Raw genomic sequence first — 20,626 nt, 5'->3', positions numbered from 1 at the left:
CTACACACAGCCGCTATTCGTCCCACCGAGTCCCGCATGCAGGGACCTCGCCGCTTTCGGAGCTGTCCCTGACAAGTAGTCACTAAGGAAAGTCCGAGGGTCGGACTCAGACCCGTGGGGGAGCCGTGATAAGGAAGTGTTTCCATTGCCTGTGACAATCAAATTAATGGGGTGCTCAGGCTCATCATGAAGCTAGAATAGGAGATATTAGTAAGTGGTCAGTAAAGGGTGCAGGACATACCTTGTAATGACATGCGGGACATGAGTTCCTGAGCCAATAATCTGGTGTATCACATCCCATGAGGTGCTTCACAAAGGCATTCACTCTCATAATGATAGCATAGTATGCATAAAAGGCTAATGAGACCTGTGTACCAAAGTATGGTTGATATACAACCTGACAAAAGGGTGCTGTCAGACAACAAAGCCGTTATATCCATCATATACACACTCATGCAGTGCAAATCGGCCAGCAATCGGGCAAATGACTGGACACTGAAGCCGGATAAGGCATGCATTAGACAATGAAGGAGCTTGAGTGAACGTATTGAGATTGCTACAGTTGGATTGATGAGAGTTGGTGGGATATAGCCTGAACGGAGAATGGCAGATGTCGGTGAGGTTTCATCTGGGTCTTGAGGAATGTGTTCGTATGACCGTCCATCTTCAGAAAACTAGCATCTTGTGAGTGTTTCCAAACAGAATAAGGCCTTACCAAAGACATCAACGACGTAAATATGAACAAAGTTCGAATTTTCAGGTGGTTCTGGGTAATGAAGCGGCATACAACAAGGGTTGCTTGTCTTGTACCTCAAGTAAATGTCAGAGAGACTGGGTATCAATGCCGCCCAGTGTGCTTGTGACGCCTGGATTCTATTTTGCCATGAGAGTCCTTTGGTTCGTCTAAACAGATGCAAGATGGAGTAACAGTTAAAACAGAAACAACATAATACTTACTGCTTTGGCTGGAGTAGTGTCACTACATCAGCGAGCTCTTCACAAGTCATGTCTAGGGAATAGTCGATCATGGGCTCATCGAGGCTGACACTCCAATCATCACTTCCAGTAAGGTCAATTTCATTTCTAATATCATCTACCAGTGAAGAAACGGCTGGGGAGACACCTAAGCTGACGATTATGACCTTACACGCATTATCCACAGGCCACGTCACCTTCAAGAATTGAGGACTGTGCATCTTGGAACCTCTTCCAAGCTGTCTTGCACACGATGAGCCCGGATTTGGTTGTATTCAGTGTACCAGTCACGAAATTTGTGTTAACAAGCCTAGTTTTCCGCTTTGGCATCATGGGCACAGTTGGCATTGGCAACGATGATGACGACGCCTGAGAAGAGACACGTGATGAAATGGTTTAGACACCAGCACTATTTGTCTATTAGTATAATTAGTATAATTGAATATATACACAGTATACAGTGTGCTGGGATTCTGGGAGCATTCAGAGCACGCAATTTTCATATAGAAAATGTATGAAGCACCTTATATATACAAGGGATTCAGAGAGCATTCAGAGCACAGGTGATTCCATATTGAGAGTGTATGAAGTATCTATATATGGCTAGGATTCTGAGAGCATGCAGAGCATGCTCGGAAAAGGTGGTTTGGTATCTAAGGAGGTATCGGAACCCCCCTGACTATGGGGGTTGGCAAACGAAGGGAGATGTCTGAGATAATATAATGATCACGTGCTTGCCAAAAATGGCCATCATTCCTCATCAAAAACAATTCCTCTTGACTAGTACACCATGTATTAAATATCGCCATAAATAATGATATTGATATACCTGCACAGGATGGAAGCCCAATTTGAAGCGGTTTTTATAGATGATTATGGAATATCAAAAAATGTGCGGGATTGTCTTGGGCTTTTCTCGTGCATCAGGAAGAATTTCAAAAATCCACTAGGCCAAAATTTGCATTCATATCTCTAGAGTAATCATGCAAAGTTTGAAGCCAATTGGAAAAGAGGAAAGGTACATTCTGTGACTCTGAAGCCAAAATGGATGTAGTGGGCCAAAGCTCCATATAATATATAGCTATACCAATGTAATAACTAAGCGAAGAAGTAGTCCAATGCTATTATAGCAATCCTTCGAAGTTTGAAGAGTTCATATGTAGCAATCATTGAACTATAAAGCAATATGGTAAAATGCGATTTTTTGTATGATGAATAACTTGTGATTGAGGAAGAATTTCCAAAATTTGGTAGGCCAAAATATAAACAGACAATATGTCTACAAGCATGCCAAAATTCGAGCAAAAAGAAGGGGATTGAAGGTACATTTGAAACTCATCTTTCCAAGAATGTTGAAATAGGCACAAATAGGGATCACATGTCATGGTTTACAACGTTGTGGGCCTCACCCAGCCTCAAATGCACTGTTGCTTTGGTCCAATCAACTTTATAATTAGAGGGTAATTGTTTGTATTTAGTCTCCCAAATACTGCGGGACAAAACTTCCCAGAATGCCTTCACTCTCGTGATATAGATACATGAGACTTGGGGTCTTTACCAACCTGAGTATGGACATTGAGGGATGGAAAGGAGTACTAAGACAAATAGCTATAAATCTAAAACACCATAGCATGGCAGTTACAGCCCCTCTGATGATGGAAAATGATGGTGCTCGGCTCGAACATGGTTCAATCATTAAAATGTCCATCTAATTACCCGTCCTTCCATATGCATAATCTTCAGTCTACATAATACCATTATTCAGTTAATTCTAATATAGTTTACAACCTAAGGATGATGTGTTTTGAGGGTGAGGATGGTGTGGCCAGGATTGAGACGAATGTTGCTTACATATGTAAGCGTCACCAGGCTCTAACCTGGTTTGCCGACCCCCACTGACTACGATACCTAGTTACATTGATCCCGTGATGAGTAATAGGTGATATTTTCCTCTGAAAATCCAAAACCAGATCCGTGAATTTCCGGATGCGGATGCAGATATCCGAAGATCATCCGATCCGCCAGGAGTGCTATTCACACTAAACCTAATAACCCCCCTTAGTAGAACGGACAAAAGCCACATGCACAACTACGTAAATGAGGAAATATATTTTAAAACCAACTAGAGATACATGTCGTGAATATCATATTTATCATAAATAAATGATCAAGGTGTGGGGATAGTCTAATCTGAATTGCTCAACTTCTGAATCTGAACTACAGTATGAGCAACCCAACCCAACCTAACTCATTTTGACAAAAATAGACACATACATACCCAACACCCAACCCAAATACCCAACCCACCAACCCAATTATGCCCAGTGCCCCCAGGGAGTAAGAAAAAAGGACACAAATAGCCGTGAATCGAACTGGCACCCAACCGAGCCAAGAACGGAGGCTAATCAATCATGAATTGGCCATTAGGCCAAGACACCACTAATGCTCCCCCAGGACTTAATTTGTAAATATGCTTCTAGAAACATTACAAATATGGAAAATCTGGAATCAGATTTGCGGAACTAATTTTATGATTTTCGAGAAAATTTTCAGCGCACGTGCCTATGCATGTGACTTTTATCCATTCTACTAAGGGGGGTTGTTAGGTTTACTATCTTGAGCCACCCAAGGTTTCACCCACATTAGGGGGTTTCATGATGAGCTAAAGTGGTACTGAACTGGGATGTAAACTAGACTTGAAGTGACCCGAGTTGAGGGACAGTTAAGAGTCCAGTTTATGGGGGAGTTGAGAAGTATTCACGATGGTCTTATTCCTAAACTAGGCCTAAACTCACTTCAACATTTGGGGCCACAGCTCCTTATCGCCGACACCACGTGTAGATTATGTAACAACTGCAAACTTCATGCCCACTGTCTCTGACCGCCGACATGTCATTGCTGCCACTGTCCAGCATGCTGAGCTTATTCAGAGGCGGTACTATATTCAACGACGCCGGCTCTTGACAGCTTATGGCGACGATTTTTCCGAGATCCTATCATCATCTTCCTCTTCGCGCACTGGGCCCTCTAATGACTGGGACATATCAAGCATCACATCCAGCAGCTCAAGCAGCTCCAGCTCCAGCTCCAGTAGTAACAGTCATTCCAACAGCAATAGTGATACTTCCCGCACATATTCCATATTCTCTGAGTCCGAAGCGGACACCGGACGTTCACTGCTTCTCCTCCGCAAGTCTTACATCCGTTCTATTCACCGTGCCCGATGCTTTTTAAGCGTACTCCTTAGTATCCGAGTTCTTTTCCCCAATGATGTTTCCAAGTGCAGTCAGCTTGCACTTGTTCTCCAATGCTACAAGTTTGATGACCACCCACGCTTCCGAAGAAATCTTCGTATCTCTCCCTCCAGCTTTGATGTAATCATGTCTCTAGTAGAGCACCATCCTATCTTCCAGACTCGGTCTCAGATCCCACAGCTGCCGATCCTATATCAACTTGCAATCGCTCTGTATCGGTTCGGTCATTTCGGGAGTGCGGTGTCAGTGGAGGCCGTTGCACAGTGGGCAGGATGCAGTGTAGGTGCTGTTGTCAAAGCAACGCGCCGTGTTATGATAGCAATTATACCGCTTCATGACCAGGCAATCCGATGGCCTAATTCTGGTGAGAAATGCGAAGCGTCAGACTGGGTTGAGAGTGTTTCATGCCATGCCTGGCGTCCCGGGTTTTGCATGGTTGATGGAACGCTCATACCCCTTGCATCAAAGCCGGGCCATTTCGGAGAACAATTTTTTGATCGCAAATCAAATTACTCGCTGAGCCTAACGGTATGATGATTACTCCTGTACTGGCTCTCCTACTTATTACCCCTGATTCTAGCTAGTGACACTGCCCAATCTCCGCATTATCGACTATGTCCTTGGTCCACCTGGCAGTGTGCATGACTCTACCACATTCAAAGAGTCTCGTGCATTCAAGGAATCTGATGTTCTCTTTCGGAATGGTGAATGGCTGTGGGCAGATTCCGCATATGGCCTTTCTCCCTGGTGTGTTGTGCCATACAAGAGTCCATATTCACTTTTGCCACACAATCGCCAATTCAATTATCATCTCTCTACCGTCCGTCGGCGCTTTCTCTTCTGTCCATTTAATATGCTAATTACTAAGTTATCATAGGTCCGGATTAGGTCCGAACATGCTGTTGGGTACCTCAAGGGTCGCTTTCAGTCTCTACGTGGTTTGCGCCAACAAATTAACTCCCAACGGGATTATGTGCTGGCACTGGCATGGGTACGGGCATGTCTTATAGTTCATGCTCTTGTCTCGCATGTTGAGGACTCCATTTATGAAGCTGATTTCTGGGAATGGATTGATGAGGGCATGGAAGGTCAGGAGAGTAATGAGGATGATGACCCGGTGTATGGTTTTGCCTGGAATGGAGCCTTGGAACCACTCCCAGGTGAAAATGCTGGACAAACCAAGCGCCGACTTGTTCAAGAAGCGCTCTTCACTGCAATATATTAGGATATTGTGATTACGTGTTACTCTCTTGATTTCCCTGAAAACTATCATCTGCATGGAAATTGAGACCTAACTCGTTCTCCAGCATGAATGGTAGACCTGCGGAGTTTGGTGCTGGCTGCCCAGGTCCATAAAGATGAGTGTTTAATGGAAGGCCCATGTGTGGTTGGTGTGTCATAGCTGCTGACTGCTGACCGAGCTCTGCAAGCCATAACTGTACCTTCAAGTGCTTCAACCTCAACTTTTCCGTTTTATACTCAATCATCTTGAGCTTTTGGGTGTGCAGCTGCTCTGCCTCACGCTGTGATTGTTGTTGATCAACCCGTGTTGCCTCTTGCAAATCTGCAATATAATCCCTTTTTGGTCGGGGGGTAGCCAAGCGTGAAGCTGTGCACGAGCTTTCCCCCTTCTTCTGGAGTGCTGCTGTAGGTAGGCTGAGTGGAGATTTGGCTAGATTCAGATGTGGGGAACCCGGAGCACAAGTTGGACTGGATGGTTCCGTGGGAGCCTGAGAGAATGGCAATTCTGAAGTTGGCTGGCTGACACCATCCTTCGTATCCAATTCCTAGTTGAGACCACTGTGATTAGGATTGTTGCTGGGAATTTTGAACTAACTACCATACTTCATCAGAGGAATCTTCAGCCACTTTAGTTGCGAGTTTTGGTGATCTATCATCTTTTGCGACAAGTTCCTCCAAATCTTTAGCCATTTTGGCCACACCGGAGTTGGAATTTGTGATTAAATCAATATCGTGCTTGGGTTGTTTGCTCCACCACTCATGAAGCATATCCCACCATGGAAATGCCTGCCGGACCTGTTCTGCCAATGCCAAGCATATCAGTAATATGAAGAAATATGTATAGCACCGAAAAGTGTATACAAAAAAAAAGGGTTTGACACACCGATTTTATTCTCATCCCAGTTCTCATCATCATCCTTCACCCCTTGTCCTGTTACTCGAAGTGATTTCCGATACTTTTGATATGTTTTCTGGAGCCTGAACACAAAGTTAGGCACAAGTGTGAAACAGGAAAGGGAATCCACACATACGTGTTGAGCCGACCCATCACTGAAGTGGCATAGCGGCCAGGTTCTGCTGTGTATGATGTGCACTCTGGCTCATTCTCAACATCAAAGCAAACCTTTGCAATGTTGCGGTAATAAGTAATCTTTGCCTTGCCGCCTACAACCTGGGAAAGGAGTCAGAAAGCAAGAAGAATCTTCTTTGAGCATACTATAGCCAGTTTACCTTCTTGCGGCCTTCCTCCTTGGCCTGGCCTGCGGAGTCGCTGAATATTTTCAGGCGGATGTCAGGATTCTCAGCAAGATGTGTGACAAGGCGGTCTGTCCAACGAGGATTGGCATCCCACTGGATCTTCTGGACTTCCAACTTGACTGGAGTTTCCGTGAGAGAGATCCCTGCAGAGCGGCGGCGCTTCGGAGTAGACTCGGCAGGGTGAGAGTGATCTCCCTGAACCCGCTTTGGAGGCATAAGGTGCTGATAGCAAGAGCAAAAGATGGGACTAATTCAGTGAAGGAACTGTACAGTCTGCAACGGACATATGGATATTAAGCCCGAGTTCGAGTTTGGAGTTTAGACTACTCTAAAGTACAGCTTTGGCCTTCGGAGGCACGTTCTCAAGTTTAGCTAAACTGACAGTTTAGAACCGGTTTAGGTGCAGTTTAGGATCAGCAGTTTTGATGCACTTTAGGCTAGTTTAGCCCATCGTGAAACCCCCTATTGAAACCTTCTAGCTCTCGCGATGCGAAGCAACAGACGGCATCCCAAAGATCTATAGTTTGGCTGTTCCAGAAAAGCCCCCGTTCTGACACCAACCCGCCAAGTACGCCTCGCCCTGAAGAGTCCCTGCCGATCATGGCTCAGTCATCCCTTTATGATCTGGTATCGCCACCATCTCCCACCAGCTCGCTGATGAGCATTGAGCCTTCTACAAAATCAAGTAGTCATACTCCATCGGAGACAGAGTTGTTACCTCCGACCAGGCCAGCTGGCAGTGGAAAGAGATCGACTTCCGCCGCCACGAAGGCCAATATCCAAGCCGCATCCACTGCCTTCAAGTTTTCGCATGTTCCGAACCTCCCCCGCATTCCAGGCTTGCTTGCCAGATTCCAATAGAGGCTGGTAACCTGCCTACTTGCCAGGCTGCTTCAGGCCTCTGAGGTTCAGATATTGTTTCCGCAATTAGCGAGAAATATTTCTAACGTCTGCTTCATTCATGCAGAATATCAGTGATAAGAATGAAGCTTTGGTGGAGTTGGACGAAGAGGTGCGAAAAGCATACACCGTGATACTACTGCCGCTTGAACAGTGGATGGAACAAATCCCTCCTCAAGTGGTCTTATTGGTCAAAGAATTTCACTTGTATGTGGACGGTCGGAAGTACGGATTCAACAGTTAGAATCGCTCAAGCGTGCAAAGAAGAAAATCTCAGCTACCCAGCTAGTGCAGGAGATCAATAACGCGAAAGCGCTAATTAGTTCTGCTATCACTCGTTTTTCTGTGCGTTAGGTATATGTAATTGCTGTTTACTTTTGGCTGACTGTTGTGTCTGCCGTAGGTGATGACAACAACCTCAAATCTCGAGTCCTTCATACAACCCAAACAATGGAAGAACGTTTGTTTGTTTGTTTAGTTGTTTACTTTTCTCTCAGCAGTTTTTAGAGGTACTCTCGAAACTGGCGAAATCAAATGCTGAATATTTCTCCGTGAAAAGCAAGTCAGAATGCCTCACAAGGTTCCGTGGACCTTGGCACCTTTATTGATCTTTCCTTCCACTCGCTTCATCATCATCACCCCTTCGTCATGAATTATATGGGCATTCAAGTCTACAGTATTTCCGGCGAGTTTTCTGGTCGCGTCATTCCATTAAGTGAGGATGCACTCATTGCCCGAAAGCTTATGGAGGCCAAGTTATCCGAGTTGCCGAACATGCTTAGTGGTAAGGTCATCACCGGTGACGCTGAATTCCACAGACCCGATATTCGTAGCGGGATCGTGGCATGCACGGCACTTTCCCTCGATGGTTGCCGGGTTGCACTCGGTTTTGGTAGCGGGGTTATCGAGGTTGCCGACATCGACCATCAGAGAATGATCTCTCGATTTCAATGCAGTCCCACTAATCTCCCGGTTTGGATCGAGTTTTGCAGTGACAACAACCAGATTGTGACTGAGGAAGTAGCAGTGGAAATATCACCATCCTTGACTCTGGTATACAACCCCAAAGGGTTGGTACTCTTTCTGGTGGCCCTCGTCCTGCTGTAACCGCTGTGTCGGGCAATGGAAATTTCGTTGTACGAGTCCCTCGAAATCTCCACTACGATTGGTACGAGGAAATGGCACTCTTGGATGTTTCTGTTGAGCCATCCATTCGGAATCTCGCATCACTTTCCTCTGGTGGGCCACCTGAATCCCATCTTTCTTCGGCCACTCCTCTCCGTCACATGGTTGGGTTTTCGCCCAGAAGTCGATATATTGGTGCTTATGGCAGGAACCACCCATTCGTGTGGTCAACAAATTCTTGCCAGTTGATCGCTCGATATCCCGTACCAGACTTCATGACTTGGGCTTTCAATACCGGTATTATCCCCCCTCATCATATCTTGTCCCAAATCCTATAGTTGCTCCATGTATATCAGATTCCGCATCAGACCCAGGCCACGACTCTGATGAGCCCTGGTTGAGGTATCCCTTTTATAACCTCTCGCCTGACATGCAGCACAAAAGCACGCGTAATGAGATATATTCCTCTGCGGCAGGAAGGATCCCATTGGTTACCACAAGCCGCACTGTATCGGCCCTCTGGTTCAATGGAAAGGTAAAACTCATCCTCCCAGAAGTGTACCGTCCAATCGTACGGAACCCGCGCAACATCGGCACTGAGGAAATTTGGTATGGTGACCAAGTGTTCGATGACGACAAAGAACATGATGAAAAAGGGCGTAGTGAAGATGACGATGAAGAACGAGAAGGTGGTGGTAGCGGTGATGATGATGGTCTTGGTGTATTTTATCTTCCTCGGACCAGCAGGGACGGAACTCGGTTCAGGGCTGCATGAAAGTTCCGATTGTTGATATTAGTCAAGTCGTCTAATGCGTCTGTGTGTGTTCCTCTTATCAAGTGGTTGAGTGGTTCTCTGATGTAATTGTAATTGTGCGCGCCATCGAGTAAATCTGCGTCTAATTGTGCTGCTGTCGAAGGCTACAATGTTAGGATGGTGCCTGGGACGATGGTGCGTTTCTGGAAACATGAGCTTAAGAGAATGGGATGCTTACAATACCAAGTCGAACTTATTACCAATAAAGCGAAGGATTTGGGTTGGAAATTTTTTTGCGTTCTGTATAGAAGCCTTTTTCTTAATTAGTGTGTCGCTAAGCAGCCACAACATCAGTTACTGAGATCTAGATCAGTGTCAATGATGTACTTCCCGGAGAAGTTAGTGTGTGGAGTCTCGGCCAGGTTTATCTCGCGAGGCCGTAGCTTTCCTTACACGCAATCTCTCTCCCTTCAACTCAGATGGCAGCTATCCTACTGGCTCTTACTCCCGCTTGGGAATTATCCATAGAGGTATACAGGTATTTCCAAAGGAAGGGGCAGGTGCGGAAGGAAAAGAGAAGAAGGCAGAAAGAGATGAAAGGAAGGTTTCGCGAGATAGCGGAGACGGTGACTCGCATGTGTCTCACGTCTCAACTGCTTATCGACACTCTCACTTGCTGTTCCAATGTAGCTAACAGACTGACGGAATGCCGCCGGTTTCTTCGGCGCTGAATTTCCCTCCCACTCATGCCGGAGTTCATGGGTGCGCATGACTCGGGGGTGGGGGCATGGCTGCCCCAACCATTCTCCCAATGAGCCGGCCAGCGGAGATGGCCCACTTGACAACTCGGTTACATAAATGTTTCCCAGCCTCCAAGCGAAGCGATTCTCCGCCGGGGGTAAATACCGTAGTGCAACCGCTTCCTGGTCATTTTCGTTCGGCTCAGGGAACGGCACCCAACTGCTCCGCCGATTGGCTTCCGACGGCAACGAAGCGGTAGTTGCTCCCACAGTCATTAGCATCGAACTCATTCTACTGAGCATCCCCTCATCCTCTGAAAATTCAGTTGCTCGGAGGATGAATAGTATGAAGTAACGAGGCAAAAACTCAGCCATAAAGGCCATACTCCGTACCACACGCGACCGTTCGAGTGAGGTGTGGAACCAGCGATGGAACTGACGCGGAAAGGGTAAGTGAAGAACATAAGGATGAAGCGCCCCGCTTTCGGACATGCTACTCAAGCTGAAGATAGATAGGCCTTTGTGGGTAGGTCAGGATTAATCAAGAGGTGTAATTTTCTGGATATTGGTCAATTTTTTACGGTTGGTTTATTGGAGTGGCACTCCTAATACCCCTCGATGGTGAGCACATCAAATACATTAAGCTATGCTGTGCCAAAGGGTCCTAGAAGGGTGCGTAGATGATTGCGAGCCAGCATCCTCCTGGGTGGATGAGGTATGCATATAGAGGGGGGTGCCCAAAGAACGCGAGTTGTCGAGATACTGAGTCGAGGCATCTCAATTGAAGCACGCTGTGGCTTATCAAACTTGACTCAACAGGCGAGGCATGCAGGGCCCGATTCTAGCGCATACGTGGCACAAGCAGGCCAGCTGCACGATGTATATATATCAGTGATTCCCGCCCCATGCAACGTTGGAGGCACTTCGTGTGCATGAACAGTGCGTGATGATCTGGGACCAAATACCGTATGCATCGCTGTGAGCTATAGTAAAATAAATCAAGCGCTGACATTTGATTCGCCTTGATTAGGTGCAGTCTCTGAAGCATCTGTGATTCTTCGATGGCAGATAGTGTTGCCTCTGGCCTTTCATCACACACTCTATACGTCCAAGATAAAGGGCATTTCAGACCTATCGTTCGGGGATTGGTTTAGAGGGGATTATATACACCATAGAGGCTGGAGTCCTGCAATCGCCAGATTCGGGACACATAATAAATTCGGACAACTCCACTACAATACAGCTACTGAATGACGAAGGTCAAGCAATCAGCAATCCCGCACTTCTAGTAGGCAGGACTCCAGCCTCTATTAGAACACTTCTAGCACAATGAGCGACTCCAATTTTGGCCAAGTTGACTGTACGCTCCTCCCTGGTAGTTCTACTCATACTAACGTGAGATATGCAAAGGGACGAGTGAACTCTGCACCCTTGAGCAAGGGGTGGACCCTCCATTATGATCCCCCCCAGCAAATCCTCGTGTCCGAAAACCGAGTAACCTGGGTAGTAACATGCCATGGTATGGCATCTCATCTACTACTCGAATACTTGGGTGTCCTTTATCTCTTTTCTAGTCAACGGTACTAAATATGAAGGATCGCCTAAACCCAATGTTCGCGAGGCTAAGTGGTCCGCCAGCGAGAAGGCGTTCAGGGCACTCACTAAACTTGAAAATTAACGCACGCCTGCCTTCTCTACCTACCTTCTGAACTCCGCACTCTTAATGCCTTCTACCATGTAATCGTGCTGGAAAACAGTCGCTCATCTTAATCGGTAGTTTCGGACTACAACATGCACTTCTGTGATTGGATCCAAGTTCGCAGGATTGTTCCTTGCATGGTTTATATAATGAGTACACCTCTAGTCTATGTGGCACTTGTAGACGAAACAATGGCATTGGGAACTCTTTGGATATTGTGTTGTGTATGTACGAACCATCTTCCAAGGAAGCCCTTATCTGTTGAAATAACCACCTCAGCCTATCAGGGCGTATGGTGTAATGGCTGTGCATGCTGAGTTCGCGATCCAGAAGACTGGAGTTTGATTCCCAGTATGTCCAACTTTTAGGTTTCCCTAAAAGACCACGTGCAAATTCCAACATTATCTTGGTGACCTGAGTGTCCCTGGACCGGTTGAAGGAGCTTCAGTTTTGTCTCAGAACTAGAATTGACCTATGCATGTATCGAATGGGGTCTCGAGCTATTGGCCATTCCCTGGCTCAATTCGAATAGATGTGGCTGAGTTGAATCATTAGCGATGACCTTATCTAAATATAATTAGTGATCCTTCGCTCTCAGCTAGAAACTGTCCGGCAACAGTACTATTCCAAGTCGTTATCGAGTAATCTTACATCGCGATGCAATGCTGGATTTATGAAATTCGACGTTTTCGATATTTCGACCTTCTGAGTGTAAAATTTAAAAGAACATAGAACCGAATCGTTATTCTCTCGGTGTGAGTTAACTTTCATCCATGCTGAGCTAGCGTGCCGCTCGCTACTCAAGAATATTTCATCGTCTGTGCATGCCTTGCCCTTCCCAAGCCGCTTTTGTTTGGCGTCCCTCATTCATTAGCCCCTATATATCATACGATTTAGCGCCATACCCTGATATATCTGCATGCGCAAGCGCTACGTTTGCATAATCAATGCTGTGCCAATTTATTATATGCAGCCCCCTGTGGGTGGCGCATTCCAACGTAGACAGATCCGCAGTTCGCCTCGAGAATCGCTTTTGGTTAGTATGTGATTACGCATAATGGATGTCAGCCTATCTTGACTCATGTCGCCATAGTGATCGATAACAGGAGTACTGTCCCATTACGACCGTAGGTTCATTCCCACGGGATTCGGGGATTGCCGGCTCCTTCTTGCGTAGTTCATCCCTCAGTACTGTGACATGTGCCGCACATCACGTGAAAATATTGAACTGAATAAAAACTGAATTAATTTGCTGTTTCCGGCAACTCCCGGATACCGTGGGAATTAATCGTCAATATATTCATCTGTCTCGTTGTGACATGTGACTGAACCAATGGGACAGTAACTCGTCTCCCCGCCCCTGCTGGGTGACTGAGGAGGCTGCCACTACATTGATTTTTTGTCATGTACTTGTTGCTGAGTTCAATGAAAGGGTCACCCAGATCCGACCATAAATGTCACTCCCGGATGCACTGGCCGATCGGACGACCCCAAAAATCTTTTGTGCTCGCTAAACCCGGCTACCTGACGTACTTGATGTGCGGTATAGAAACATTGTTAGCCAATCGCATCTGATAACGAGCTCGGGCCAACCTGGCTAATCAGGACTGTTTATGCCGAATGTGGTTTGCTTACCCCCTCTCGGTGAGGGGACAACGGGCGGCTCAAACGGTATAAAGTAAAGCGTCTCGAGCACGGGAGTTCTTCAGCAACAGCTATGAAGACTGTTCTATACACCTCTAAATCATCGATTCGAAATGTCGGGCTGATAAGGTGTCTTGAAGGCTGACTCTGCCCTAATCCTTGCCTTCGTCATGGGTAAACGGGCCCAACGATTGCCAACAACGGGTTAGCCGGGACTTGAACGGACCGCCGATGATTACTGAGTATACATCCGAAAAGACCATTGGGGATGAATGTACTGGAGGGCAACACGTCTGGGTGAGAATAATGGTTGTGATTGCCATTTTTGCCACCGAGATACCAACATATCGAGATCCGCCCTCAGATACTTCTTCAGATATCCCCTTTCGAATACCAAGGTCATCAGGAATTGGACCGCTCATCCATCCTTCATTTGTGCTGTTACATAGAAGAAAGGTCACATACCTTGCGCACGGACGTACGATCTACATGATTGCCCATCGTTCCCTTCTTGGTAACTCTCTTCCAGCCGCATCGCAGAAGGCTTAAAAGCCGTAATTTTTCCCTCAGTTCGCTTGCTCAGAACTGAGGTGAGATCTCCTGCCTTCGCTATCTTGGACAATAACTAAAACCTTTGTATATCCTAGCGCTTACACTTTGCCAGGTATATAGATAAGATTTAATTCATTTAATTCGCTTGCTAAGAACTGAGTGCTTACATCTTGCTAGTATTCTCACATGGGCGACGGTCTGCAGTTCGCGCCATGCCTCTAGCTGGGCGAAGAAGTTCTGGGGGAGCACAAGTCATGCATCGCAGGCGAAAACTGTGCAGACCAACAACACATGGAGAAAATCTCTACGCCTCCAACCGGCTGATATGCGGATCCCCCCTTAAGGTCGTTATTCGCATTTTCCCTTGACCCTGACAAACCTTCAGTTCACCAGATAACGCGTCGCGGTAAGCACAGAAAGTGGGACCTTCCCGAACAACTCATGGCATAACACCCAACGAGGACTCCCTGGTGCTCTTTCAAGTTACTTGTGTATTGGCATGTGCTTGCCCAACGTCCAGTGGGTTGCTCTAATTCTTGATCCAGCAGCTCCAAGAAAGGTGGTATTTCCTCGGAAGGATTCCTGATGAAGATAATTAAGTATACGCAAAGGATAGAATACAGATGCACTTACTGAGAGTCCTTATATCAGGACGAAAACTAGGATCGTAATTCAGGCACCTGATAAGGTACCCCAGGACGGCAGATGGAGGGATAGATTCGAAGGGTGATCGTCGCGCCTTGGTGGTAGTGGAATGGACGCTTGCCACGGAAGATATCGGCGAGGGTCAGTTCGTCTGAACTGTAGACCATTGGCGAGATCTGGATTGCCTGCATAGCTACGCACCCGAAGGCCCAAACATCGCTCTGTCTACTGCAGGAGGATCCACCTTTCAACAATTCCGGAGCTGCGTACCAACCACATGGCCTCCATTGTCTGCGTCTGGGATTTAGATCATGGAATACAGGCTCTTCCAATATCCCGCAGTTGTGGGTGGCCATTTTGGTCGGCTACAATGTTGTCCTAGATATAGATTATGTAAAGGATGGGTGGGCAACATCTAGGCGCGCAAGCTACGCAACTTGCTGGTTTTACGCCACCACGAACTATGGCCTGTGCAGGCAGAAAATCAAGGCCTCTTCCAATGTTTAGAAGCTGTGTCCCACCCCTATGAGAACTACTAAGAGTTACGCTCACCATGGTCAAATGCTCATCATCAGTCATGGTTTGTTTCGGGTTAAGATAATCAGATAATCCCCTTCCACCTCGCGCCGGTATGACACCAAGACCCGGAGTCGGTTTCACATTCCCCGAACCACTGTTAAGGATAAACCCGTAAAATTGAACGACATGTTCGTTCGTTAATGGGCTCCAAATCTTAATCTCGCGAATGAATCGCTTTGCTTGTATTATTAGATTAGCGGTCGGCGCCCTATGATATGATCTTCCCACATACCAGGATGAAGTTGCTGTTGGTATGCGAAAAATCCAAAGACCTCGTCTGGAGGATATGTAACTTTTAGAGGATGTGGTGGGACTTGTACAGCGTCATAATTCCGCAGCGTTTGCCTGAGCACGGCATTTTGAGTGGCTCCTGCCGTCATATCCGTCAACTATCAATCGTTCACTGAAACTGGTAGAGGAGTTCTCAGTGATAAAAAAGTGCTCATAAGGGTTCGAAACTCTTTGGTACCAATCCAACACATATCCGAACTCGTTCAACCGCAGAAGCACAATTCAGTTATGACGTAATCAACTCTTCATCCCACGCCGACCAATTCTGGCTCAGGGGGTCTCACCAACTCGAACGTGAAAACTAGGTACTCCATCACCTGCCATAACCAGATGTGAACTCTCTGTTGGCGCCATCGCGGCAGCGAGCATGTCTCCACACGACATACCTTGGCATTCAGATCTCGCACAACGCTTAGCGTCGGAAGCTGACCTCCAACTTGATCCCAGCCAGTGGGCAGCTCATGTTGCCGTGAGCCCTCGTGGTGTCTTGTTTGACCCTCACTGAGAAATCTTGCTCAGAATGAAGGAATTATCGAGGTCTTATATGATGTTTCGGAACCGGCTGAGGCGGATCACTTTATTGAGGTTTGTTAAAATCACCAACATAGCACCAGCATCTCACCTAACTGCACTGACAGCGGGTCAAGCAGCAGTTGCACATTTTACGCGATTTACGACACGAAAACATTGTAGAGTTTCAGGGGTGGACGGTACAGGAAGATGGTAATTTGTTCACTGTAGTCGCCATCTCAGGGAAATGCGAGGGTGGTGAGGTGATGGGCTTTCTTCATGCACACAAGGGCGCAGATCGCCAGCAATTGGTACGTTATATATTGAAAATTCCAAGAGACAGTCTAGTTTACATCGAGTACAGGTTTTGGGAGTCACTGTTGGCCTGGATTTCCTACACTCCAAGAAAGTCGTTCATGGCAACCTTAACCCCGTTCGATGCTCTCTTCGACTCCCCTGCCGGATACTTCTCTCTAACTCGCTTGGTTCTCTAGAGGAAAATTTTCATCGATTGTACTTCCGAGCGCCCTGTCGCTAAGATTGGAGGTTTTGATCTGTGCTACTTGAGCGAAACGCCTGTATATCCTAACGAGGAATACTGGTCATTCCTGCTTATACGTTATACCGCACCTGAAGTGTTAACAGGAGACGAAGTTGAGTGCGATATGCGCAGTGATGTTTGGTCCTACGCATGCACATCCCTGGAGGTGCTCTGGTTTATTATTACCATGTAGCTTGGTATCTAACTCTTCCCAGATACTTTGGGGAAATCCTCCATACACCTCTAAGAATATCTGGGACGATCTTCTCATACCTCAGGCGGCCATGGATGGCGTTCCCCCGTACGAACGGATAAACTTGGATAGTTTTGAGCGTGTTCTGATGGGCTGTCTGGAGTATGAGCCCAGCAGGCGGCCCCCCATCAACCAGGTCAATACGCAGCTAGAGTATGCAAATTGCTATTTGCTTAGATTTTTCGAGGGTAAAACTTACATCCAGTCCCAGGGGACTTTCTCTGTTCAGCCGCATAGAACGCGAATGGATGCAAGATGAGCTCCTGCCAACTCCACCCCCCTGTGAGTATATCTTCATGAGCTGTTTTTTTTAGTACTTAGGCTCGGCCGCATACACAGCATTTCGGCCATCACGTGCGTTACTGGGGCCTTCGGCACCAGTTGGGGTGGTGCCCATTCATCCAGTTTTTCCACAACAACCGCCACCTGTCATACCTGGACTGACTCCCACACCCCGACAACGTAGGGAAGATACTGAATCTGAGAAAAGTCCTGTTGTCCCGCATCTAGTGGACTCAGCGGGATATCCTCCCGTCTTTCCACCACCAGGACCAGGCGTCCCCACCATTCCGCTTACCATGATGAATGTTCCCCTGCTCCCAACTCAAAGTCCAACAATTCTTCCTCAGACTGCCGTTGTTCCCCTCTCTCCAGAAGGTTCCATTGTTCCGGATCAGTTGAATGATCTGCCAAGCGTTCCGCCCCCAGCAGAAGCAGCGCCTGTAGTTGTGCCTCCCGTTGCTGTTCCTGGAGCCCCTCCCCCTTTGAAGGTTGAGGCAGAGCGTCCCACAGAGGAGGAACGCGTACAAATTGGGCCAAGTCCGGAAGCACCCCGTCCACTTCAGCAAGAGGTTCCACCTCAAGCAGATGTCCCACCCCCAGCCGCCCAATCGCCGACGCCGATCTACGAGGGACATCCGCAAGCCATCATTTATAATCACCCCAATAACCCCCCTGCTCAGGAGCAACCGCCTTCAGCACTGGAGATTGTTCGACTGGGCACCCCGCATTCTTCTCAGTCCACACAGGTTGTTCGCACACAATCTCCTACACTTAGGACAGAGCCACCTCCGGTGGTTCGTCTTTCTGAGGCACGACCTCCACTGACTGCATACGATGATGTGGCACATCCAGCGACGCCTTCAGCGCCAGCGCAAACAGTCATAAATATTGGAGAATCGGTCTCTCATCGAACGGAATCCACACGATTTCCTTCCACACTCTCACGGGCGAGCACGCCGCGTTCTCGTCACCGCGCTGCGACCCCAATTCACCGAGCCACTGATGCCGCGCAACTTAGTGTGTATCCGCCTCCGACTATTACAACCCAATATGAGCCTGGCAGAAGGTCACCACCTGAGTCCAGATCAAGGAGACGGCATCGGACCTACAGTCGAGACGGTCACCGGCGATCCCGCACCCCACGGGACCGTCGTTCGCGTACCCGTTCTACATATTTTTCACGATCACCTCATCGTCCTATTGTGATTGAAGGGAGCACACGTCGTTCGAGATCTCGTTCTGCACGACGATGGCGTTCGCGTTCGCCAACCACTCGTGACAGGCTGGCAGATGCAGCACTTTCTGGGGCCACTGGTGGTGCAATTAGTCAACTGGCTGACACCTTGCTATACCGTGAACCTTCGCCACGCCCTCACCTCTCCCGTTCTCGTTCCCGTCGCATGTACTCTCGCTCTCGCTCTCCACGTCGTCATCGTCGATCGAGGTCTGCTTCCTCAGGCCGACGTCCTGGTGACTATGAACACACTGTCCATGTAATTCCTGCACCCACTATAACACGTCCACATATACCAACTCCCACTCCCCTAGCCCATTCGCTCTTCGAAAGTGTGCAACCCGCCCCCGTGCCACCTACACCTGTGCGTCCGTCTGTGAGTGGCGGTTGGATTGAGCCTTATGAAGCATTGCCTCCGTCCGTCCGTCCTGAAACCTTACGACGACGTCCCGATATGGTCAGAGTGCGTTCGACTGGCCGCAATTCTCCTAGCACCATCCGCGTTGCTTCACCTGCAAGTCTCCGAGCCCGAGCACGTCCCGATATTGTCAGAGTGCGTTCTACTGGCCGTACTTCCCCTAGAATCATCCGTGTTGCTTCACCAGCAGGCCCCCGAGCCCCACCAATGCCCTCGCAGGTCTCTCAAATACATGTTCATACTGCGCCGTTGCCTTTTCTTGTTCTTTTCTGCTTTTTCTTTTTCTTTTTCTTTTTCTTCTTTTTCTTCTTTTTCTTTTTTTTTGGCGGAAGCACCCTAGGCTCTCGCAATACATGTTAACTGTATGGGTGTTCTTGGTACCCCGCTGACGTCATTCTTGCATCACAGGATCACAAATCAATTCGACTTCCTCAGAAGGCGATCAATTTCACGAGATTTATGGACCTTGGCACCCTTTTTTCATAAATTATATTTCTGGCGGTCGCGTCATTCCACTAAGTGAGGATGCACATTCATTGCCCAAAGCTTATGGAGGCCAAGTTACCCGAGTTGCCGAAGATGCTTGGTGGTGAGGTGACGCTGAATTCCACGAACCCACATGCGCGGCGCTTTTCCTCGATGGTCGCTGTAGCGAAGTTGCCGACATCGACCATCGGAGAACGATCTCTCGATTTCAGTGCAGTCCCACTAATCTCCCGGCCGGTTTGGATCGACAACAACCAGATCGCGATTGAGGATAGCAGTGGAAACATCACCATCCTTGACTTCGGTATGCAACCCCTAAGGGTTGGTACTCTTTCTGGTAAGTCCTGGTCCTGGGTAGTCCTGGTCCTGCTGTGACCGCTGTGTCGGTTGTACGAGTCCCTCGAAATCTCCACTACGATCGGTACGGGGAAATGGCACTCTCTGTTGAGCCATCCATTCGGTATTTCTCATCGCCTTCCTCTGGTAGCCCCCCTGAATCCCGTCGTTCGACCACTCCTCTCCGTCACATGCTTGGGTTCTCACCCGGAAGTCGACAGGTTGGCGTTTGCGGCGGGAACCACGCTTTCGTGTGGTCAACAGATTCTTGCCAGTTGATCGCTCAATATCTCGTACCAGACATCACGACTTGGGTCCTCAGTTCCAGTGTTATGTTCCCCTCATATCTCGTCCCGAATCCTATAGTCGCTCCTTGTATACCAGATCTGCATCAGACCCAGGCCATCACTCTGATGAGCCCTGGTTGAGGTGCCCAAAGAACATGACTTGTCGAGGTACTGAGTCGAGGCATATAGGGCCCAATTCTAGCGCATACACGGCACAAGCAGGCCAGCTGGCGATGTATATATATCAGTGATTCCCACCCCATGCAATGTTGGCCTCGCGTGCATGAACAGCGCCCAAATATCGTATGCATCACCGTGTGAGCTATAGTGAAATAGATCAGGCGCTGACATTCGCCTTGATTAGGCGAGTTCGTTGGCAGAGTCGGTAGTGGTAAAGTTCAACGGACAACGCGGCGAAGCTCTGATCAACAGGTGCATTTCCGAGAAAACCGAGAGGTTTACATCAGAATAGGGGGGGGGGGGGCATCCTAAGCCCCCACACCAAAAGGACAGCTGTAGCGGGCTCCGGAGTGCTCTTTCAAATACGCCAGGGACGATGTTCTGGGCACTCAAGCTGCCATTTGAACCAGTAACACCAACTCACTGACTATGCAGTACTTTG

General features: G+C 47.9%; 7 protein-coding genes and 1 non-coding gene across 8 annotated transcripts; 5 read left to right on the top strand and 3 right to left on the bottom strand.

Moving 5' to 3' along the window:
- EI90DRAFT_3124759 (uncharacterized protein) lies at positions 1-1,196 on the bottom strand (the record flags this gene model as incomplete). Its single annotated transcript, XM_039063751.1, has 5 exons — positions 1-192; positions 242-397; positions 450-664; positions 716-903; positions 958-1,196. The coding sequence occupies 5 exons, from the start codon at positions 1,194-1,196 to the stop codon at positions 1-3; spliced, it is 990 nt and encodes a 329-aa protein (XP_038915226.1).
- A 6,609-nt stretch (positions 1,197-7,805) lies between these two features.
- On the top strand, positions 7,806-8,959 carry EI90DRAFT_1256934 (uncharacterized protein). Its single transcript, XM_039051598.1, has 4 exons — positions 7,806-7,973; positions 8,032-8,088; positions 8,136-8,190; positions 8,306-8,959. The coding sequence occupies exons 2-4, from the start codon at positions 8,079-8,081 to the stop codon at positions 8,733-8,735; spliced, it is 495 nt and encodes a 164-aa protein (XP_038915225.1). The 5' UTR covers positions 7,806-7,973; positions 8,032-8,078; the 3' UTR covers positions 8,736-8,959.
- Positions 8,960-9,894: 935 nt separating this feature from the next.
- On the bottom strand, positions 9,895-10,801 carry EI90DRAFT_1257028 (uncharacterized protein). The gene has a single exon (XM_039051599.1). It carries the CDS (start codon positions 10,737-10,739, stop codon positions 10,026-10,028), a length of 714 nt encoding a protein of 237 aa, XP_038915224.1. The 5' UTR covers positions 10,740-10,801; the 3' UTR covers positions 9,895-10,025.
- Positions 10,802-12,232: 1,431 nt separating this feature from the next.
- Positions 12,233-12,306, top strand: EI90DRAFT_t137. Its single transcript has one exon. It is a non-coding gene; the product is annotated as a tRNA-Ala (tRNA).
- A 1,436-nt stretch (positions 12,307-13,742) lies between these two features.
- Positions 13,743-15,746, bottom strand: EI90DRAFT_3016949 (uncharacterized protein; the record flags this gene model as incomplete). The annotated part of the gene is made up of 10 exons (XM_039057053.1): positions 13,743-14,028; positions 14,073-14,215; positions 14,329-14,379; positions 14,522-14,568; positions 14,630-14,724; positions 14,776-14,783; positions 14,823-14,943; positions 14,989-15,152; positions 15,340-15,545; positions 15,599-15,746. The coding sequence occupies 10 exons, from the start codon at positions 15,744-15,746 to the stop codon at positions 13,743-13,745; spliced, it is 1,269 nt and encodes a 422-aa protein (XP_038915223.1).
- Positions 15,747-15,910: 164 nt separating this feature from the next.
- On the top strand, positions 15,911-17,040 carry EI90DRAFT_3061212 (uncharacterized protein). Its single transcript, XM_039060546.1, has 5 exons — positions 15,911-16,126; positions 16,177-16,242; positions 16,296-16,478; positions 16,532-16,874; positions 16,924-17,040. Exons 1-4 carry the CDS (start codon positions 16,025-16,027, stop codon positions 16,703-16,705), a joined length of 525 nt encoding a protein of 174 aa, XP_038915222.1. The 5' UTR covers positions 15,911-16,024; the 3' UTR covers positions 16,706-16,874; positions 16,924-17,040.
- Positions 16,753-19,338, top strand: EI90DRAFT_1256672 (uncharacterized protein). The gene is made up of 3 exons (XM_039051596.1): positions 16,753-17,114; positions 17,173-17,243; positions 17,301-19,338. The coding sequence occupies exons 1-3, from the start codon at positions 16,843-16,845 to the stop codon at positions 19,253-19,255; spliced, it is 2,298 nt and encodes a 765-aa protein (XP_038915221.1). The 5' UTR covers positions 16,753-16,842; the 3' UTR covers positions 19,256-19,338.
- Positions 19,339-20,409, top strand: EI90DRAFT_1256673 (uncharacterized protein). Its single transcript, XM_039051597.1, has 3 exons — positions 19,339-19,718; positions 19,778-20,307; positions 20,369-20,409. The coding sequence occupies exons 1-2, from the start codon at positions 19,421-19,423 to the stop codon at positions 20,143-20,145; spliced, it is 666 nt and encodes a 221-aa protein (XP_038915220.1). The 5' UTR covers positions 19,339-19,420; the 3' UTR covers positions 20,146-20,307; positions 20,369-20,409.
- Positions 20,410-20,626: the final 217 nt, after the last annotated feature.

Source organism: Cantharellus anzutake (assembly GCF_015039405.1).
Source record: "Cantharellus anzutake strain C23 chromosome Unknown EI90scaffold_29, whole genome shotgun sequence".
In the NCBI taxonomy this organism is placed as follows: Eukaryota; Fungi; Basidiomycota; class Agaricomycetes; order Cantharellales; family Hydnaceae; genus Cantharellus; species Cantharellus anzutake.
This window is presented reverse-complemented; position numbering and strand designations above follow the sequence as displayed.

Coding starts and splice junctions, on each gene's coding strand:
- EI90DRAFT_1256934 (XM_039051598.1), top strand. Junction 8,191..8,305: donor TATTTCTCCGTGAAAAGCAA/GTCAGAATGCCT, acceptor TCAAGTCTACAG/TATTTCCGGCGAGTTTTCTG.
- EI90DRAFT_1257028 (XM_039051599.1), bottom strand. CDS start 10,739: ATGTCCGAAAGCGGGGCGCTTCATCCTTATGTTCTTCACTTACCCTTT.
- EI90DRAFT_3061212 (XM_039060546.1), top strand. CDS start 16,025: ATGTCTCCACACGACATACCTTGGCATTCAGATCTCGCACAACGCTTA. Junction 16,243..16,295: donor AGGCGGATCACTTTATTGAG/GTTTGTTAAAAT, acceptor CTGCACTGACAG/CGGGTCAAGCAGCAGTTGCA. Junction 16,479..16,531: donor GCGCAGATCGCCAGCAATTG/GTACGTTATATA, acceptor CATCGAGTACAG/GTTTTGGGAGTCACTGTTGG.
- EI90DRAFT_1256672 (XM_039051596.1), top strand. CDS start 16,843: ATGTTTGGTCCTACGCATGCACATCCCTGGAGGTGCTCTGGTTTATTA. Junction 17,115..17,172: donor CAGGTCAATACGCAGCTAGA/GTATGCAAATTG, acceptor ATCCAGTCCCAG/GGGACTTTCTCTGTTCAGCC. Junction 17,244..17,300: donor CCTGCCAACTCCACCCCCCT/GTGAGTATATCT, acceptor CCGCATACACAG/CATTTCGGCCATCACGTGCG.
- EI90DRAFT_1256673 (XM_039051597.1), top strand. CDS start 19,421: ATGCACATTCATTGCCCAAAGCTTATGGAGGCCAAGTTACCCGAGTTG. Junction 19,719..19,777: donor AAGGGTTGGTACTCTTTCTG/GTAAGTCCTGGT, acceptor CGGTTGTACGAG/TCCCTCGAAATCTCCACTAC.